Raw genomic sequence first — 4,825 nt, 5'->3', positions numbered from 1 at the left:
GATTACAGAGAAAAAGTATAGCCAATAATATGGCCACTGATGTTCAAGTGCAATTATAGCCCAAAGTGCTAATACAAGTGATTACAATTGCCAACCCGATATCAATGTAATGGGCCCTATTTATATACTTCGGGTTTACTGTAGTAATTACTCTAGTAATTACTAAGTGATTCGCTGCCCATCTTCTAAGAACATGTTCCCACATGGTGGCACCTTACCCCCCCATGCATGGGAAGCTTCTCAAGCACCTTCCTCATTAAGTTTGTAGGGTCTCTTTTTGACTCAAGCACCTTACCCTCATGCATGGGAAGCTTCTTAAGCACCTTCCTCATTAAGTATGACAAGCACCTCAAGTACCTTAGTCATCAAGCATGACAAGCACCTCAAGCACCTTAGTCATCAAGCACGACAAGCACCTCAAGCTTAGGTCGGGTTCCCACCTCAAGCTCAGTCCTAGCTTGCCTAAGGTCAAAGGACTTTTAACACTAACTATTGGAGGTCTTTAATGAAGCTAACCCTAAGGTCTTTTAAGCTCCATTAGATGCACATTGCTCTTTGATAGACTACCTCCTTTTGGACCCGTATTGAGATGTAACCATCTCTCCCCTTGGTCCCATGTTGAGATAAGTCTAGAAGCACTTATTGCACATTGCTCTTTGGTAGACCTTCTCCTTTTGGACCCCTATTGAGATGCAACCATCTCTCCTTTTGGTCCCCTACTGAGATAGGTCTAGAAGCACATGCATTCTAACTCTTGCTCCCGTTTATTCTCCCACATTAAATGATCAATTTAATATGAGAAGATCATTTGGTTTAGTTAGGTATTAGATTTGAACCTTAGGAAATACCAAGGCTTTAAACCAGCTTGAGGATTGATCACAATTGATGATACTCCCCTCCCCTGGGTGATCGACTCCCTAGCATCGGCCTAAATAGTAGGCAATATGCAGCACATGCCAAGCTATAGCGCACCCTTAGGATAGAAGATGACCCATCAGGTTGCCAGAAAGACCGCTGACCATCTTGTGTATTCAAGCTTACCATAAAACACACTCAACACGAAAGGACAACGAGCTTAATCAAACCCACACACCCAACTGATACACTATCTACTCAACATCGTCACCCTCCTGCGTGCTCATTCTTCCCACATTGCATCTTCCATGTGTGATCCCCACAACCCTCTTTAGGTAGCATACATTGTTCAAATCTTACTAAGGTAGTCTACATTGTTCAAATCTTTATGCAATTTTGAGGCAATAGATAAGAAGTTAGTAGCCAATTGTTAAATAGAGACCAGAGGTCAAAATTAGAGTTGTTTTCTAAGTGCAACATCAATGGTGCTCTATGACATCTATGTGGATGCCAATACGATGCTTAGTGCTCATTTAGATTATTCTTTCACCGGTTCTATTGTAGATTTTATCATTACCTCTACAAGGTGGTATGGTATGAGGTATGAGTGTCATGCCTTGGGCAGTTTACAAACCAAGATCTAAGGGTGTGCAATTTGAAAATAGTCTTGATCATACGTAGCAACACCTTTGGATGCTCAACTTATATAGAGTGTGCAACCATATAGCTAAGTCTATTTAAGAAGAGGAATGTTGGTTTACAATTTGTGCATTTTTTAGCACAAAGAACCATCCATGACTAAATCAAAGTTAGAAGTTGAGGGATCTTGTTCACTTAAGTAGAGTCACTCCACACTAGCACCTGCTTCTTTTTAAGAGAAAAAACCAACTTTAGAATTTACTCCACATGTGGAGAGTAAATGTACTTGTAGAATTAGTGGGTGCCAACCTTTTCAAGTGCAATTTGAAGATAGTCTTGATCATATGTAGCATCGCCTTTGGATGCTCAACTTATATAGAGTGTGCAACCATATAGCTAAGCCTATTTAAGAAGAGGAATGTTGGTTTACACTTTGTGCATTTTTTAGCATAGAGAACCATCCATGACCAAATGAAAGTTAGAAGTTGAGGGATCTTGTTCACTAAGTAGAGTCACTCCACACTAGCCCCTGCTTCATTTTAAGAGAACAAACCAACTTTAGAATTTACTCCACATGTGGAGAGTAAATGTACTCGTAGATTTAGTGGGTGCCAACCTTTTTAAGTGTCATAAGCAAGTCCAATTGCTAATCAAGCTGATCTGCACTGTTAAATAAGCATTCCAAACTATTCTAAATTGTTCATAATTTGCTACAAGAAGATTGGTTCACGTAATAGTACAAGAATTGGATGTCTCAAGTGATCCAATAAATTTGACATAGCTTTACAATAGGAAAACATTAATTTTCTGGGGAAGAATTTTCAAATTGATGTCTCCAAGTATGAAAATTCTCCTTTAAGGGGGAATGATGTTAGGACAAGGTCTTAGGCAAGGTCGAGTGGTGTGTTAAGTATATGGGTCTCCTAAAGATAGCGTAAGGAGTCTATTAAAGGAAAGGAGGTGGCTGGCTAGAGAATAGACATGTTAGTTAAAAAGCCCTTCTAATGGCTTTTTAAGATTGGGGAGACCTAATCTCGAGAGAATATAGAAATATTGTCATTTCTGCATGGTACATTTTTGTATGATGAGGTCACTAATTATAGAGTCAAAAACCAGAAACTGGGAACAGAGAAGCGTTCTCCAGGTCGAACAGCTTCTTGAAATCAAGGAAGTCCACCTGGCAATCACCATTCTCGTCCACCCTGGCAATCATCTCAACGCAAGCGTCCAGCTCGCGGCCGGTTTTAGTAAGATATCGGAGTGCTTGCCTTCGTAGCAAGCCGCTCCTTCCCGATTCCCAATCACATCAGGTGGGCCACAGCCGATTGACCAAAAAAGTAGTCAACGCGTTGCATACGCGGAGACGAACTCGCCACATGCGCCCTCAGAGCGTAGTATCCCCCAAAAAAACTGCGTGACCGGTTGTGCCGGTCACCTCCACCTACACGGGGGCAAGCACCCTGAAAGTTAACCATTGCCCTCGCGGCCCTACGGGAAGCCCAGAGAGCAGAGCACACACTGCAGTTCGCTGGGCGAGATGAAGCCGTTGCCATCCTTGTCGAACACGTGGAAGGCAGCCAGGAGATCTTGGTCCACTTCAGCATTGGCAGAGGTGGACGAGTTTTCCCCCACTCTAGAATTGCTGCTGCAAACGGAGTCGAAGAGCAGACAGAACTCCTGCTGGTCGACGTGGCCTTCGCATTTAATGGTGGCAAGGCGTGCCAGTAGGGATTGAATAGAGTCTTCGGTTTGGGGGGTTATCCCCAGTCTGCGGAAGATTCCAGAGATTTCCTGGGTGCTGACGCGCCTGTCGCGGTTTCGGTCGAAGGTGCTGAACACACGAGGGAGGACGTCGTATCGCTGAAAATGATTCCTCTGATCATCGAGAGACGAAAGAGGACGATGAGAAGCGGCGGCTTGCATCCATGTCGCGACATCAGAGACCGCTTTCTTGTTTGCCTTGCTGCTCAAGCGGGCCAACAGTACCTGCTCTAAGAAGTCATGACATGGCAAGGCACTTCGGTAGCTTTAGAAGAACCCGCAAAGTGTTGCGCAGGCTAATCTGCGTCTCGCCTCATTCTCCATCTTCACAAGATTCTACCTATTCGCTGTTTTCTGAAATCGTTAGCACAATATACCTACGTGAAAAGAAATTCACCAATTAGTGAGATCCCCCCCCCCCCCCCAAACCAGACCTACAGAAAGTCTCCCTTCACTCTGCGATCGATCACTTGCTCCGGGGACAATGACCACCATCTGTTGTCCCCATCGGGCTCCTCCACACTGCACGTCGCCTAGCCCTCTACCTAAAGATAAAGAGAGCCCTCTACGTAGAGATAGAGAGAGCTCATGTGCGCGCACACACACATCTTTGAGAGCCCTTTGGAGTGTGCACACACACATAGAGAGAGAGAGAGAGAGAGAGGTGCCCTGTCCCGATCTCTAATTGAGGAGAAGAAGAAGAAGAGGAGAATTTTAAAGTAGTAGGAAACTATCTCTTGAGATCTATCCGACGAGGAGAGTTGAAGTCAAGACTCGTTATTCAAGAGGGAAATGGCATAACCAATCTCCCACACTACACTTGGGTGATAGAAAGGTTATACCATTTTTCTCTTCTTATTATCACACACGCACACAGACACACCACAAGTTTAGAATTTTAACGTCCTAGGAAACTATCCCAGGAGACTTTAAGATCTATCCGAAGAGAGAGAGAGAGAGAGAGAGAGAGAGAATCTCCGAAGGCTTCGACCTTCAAACCTTAGAACTGACTCCTTGCAAATTCTTTTGACCCCATGTAGCGATGAAGGGTTAGCGATGGCAAAGGGGTAGCAATGGTGCAGTGGTGCTGCTGAGGAAAAGAGCTGCGTTTGAGTAGGAGCAGTTGTGGGGTTGTAGTAGGGTGGGTGGACTCGGAGTTGTTTGGTCATGGGAGTCGAGTGCCACTCTGGTTTCAGTGGAAGACAAGCCTACATTGTCAGCAGGTCTTGATGGATCTCGGGGTCCAGAGTCTGCTGCGACAACGAACTGGGTGTGCATTCGGATCTAGCACTGAACGGGCTTGGTAGGGCACCTTGGGCAGTTCCAAAGTGCATTGGAGGTGGTAGCATAGTTGTGCTAATTAGTGAGCCTTGGAAGCGGGCTATTTATTAGAGATGATAAGAGGACCTGGATTAGAAGCGTAGTTTGTAGGTGCTCTCTTTGGGAGGATTCTGCACTCATTAAGCCTCTCTCCCTAAGAAAAGTGACCTTGGGGTGGGAGAAGCTTCCGGGACTTCTGGCTCGGGTTGCACTCGCTAGGTAGGATCGCAAGATGGAGAATTTGGTAAAA

General features: G+C 44.9%; 1 protein-coding gene across 1 annotated transcript; it reads right to left on the bottom strand.

Moving 5' to 3' along the window:
• Positions 1–2,504: 2,504 nt before the first annotated feature.
• LOC147423233 (calmodulin-like protein 2) lies at positions 2,505–3,750 on the bottom strand. Its single transcript, XM_086501461.1, has 3 exons — positions 3,685–3,750; positions 2,987–3,480; positions 2,505–2,762 (listed from the first exon to the last, which is right to left on the bottom strand). Exons 1-3 carry the CDS (start codon positions 3,748–3,750, stop codon positions 2,600–2,602), a joined length of 723 nt encoding a protein of 240 aa, XP_086357587.1. The 3' UTR covers positions 2,505–2,599.
• Between the last annotated feature and the right edge of the window lie 1,075 nt (positions 3,751–4,825).

The sequence above is a fragment of the Adiantum capillus-veneris genome, chromosome 26, assembly GCF_014529385.1.
Source record: "Adiantum capillus-veneris isolate H3 chromosome 26, ASM1452938v2, whole genome shotgun sequence".
NCBI lineage: Eukaryota > Viridiplantae > Streptophyta > Polypodiopsida > Polypodiales > Pteridaceae > Adiantum > Adiantum capillus-veneris.
This window is presented reverse-complemented; position numbering and strand designations above follow the sequence as displayed.

Bases quoted from the DNA above. Each gene is read 5' to 3' on its own strand.
- LOC147423233 (XM_086501461.1), bottom strand. From the start codon at position 3,750: ATGGTGGTCATTGTCCCCGGAGCAAGTGATCGATCGCAGAGTGAAGGG. The intron at 3,481-3,684 runs GTTTGGGGGGGG...TTCTTAGAGCAG, and splicing joins GGAGACTTTCTGTAGGTCTG to GTACTGTTGGCCCGCTTGAG. The intron at 2,763-2,986 runs GTAGGGCCGCGA...CTTGCTACGAAG, and splicing joins CTCTGCTCTCTGGGCTTCCC to GCAAGCACTCCGATATCTTA.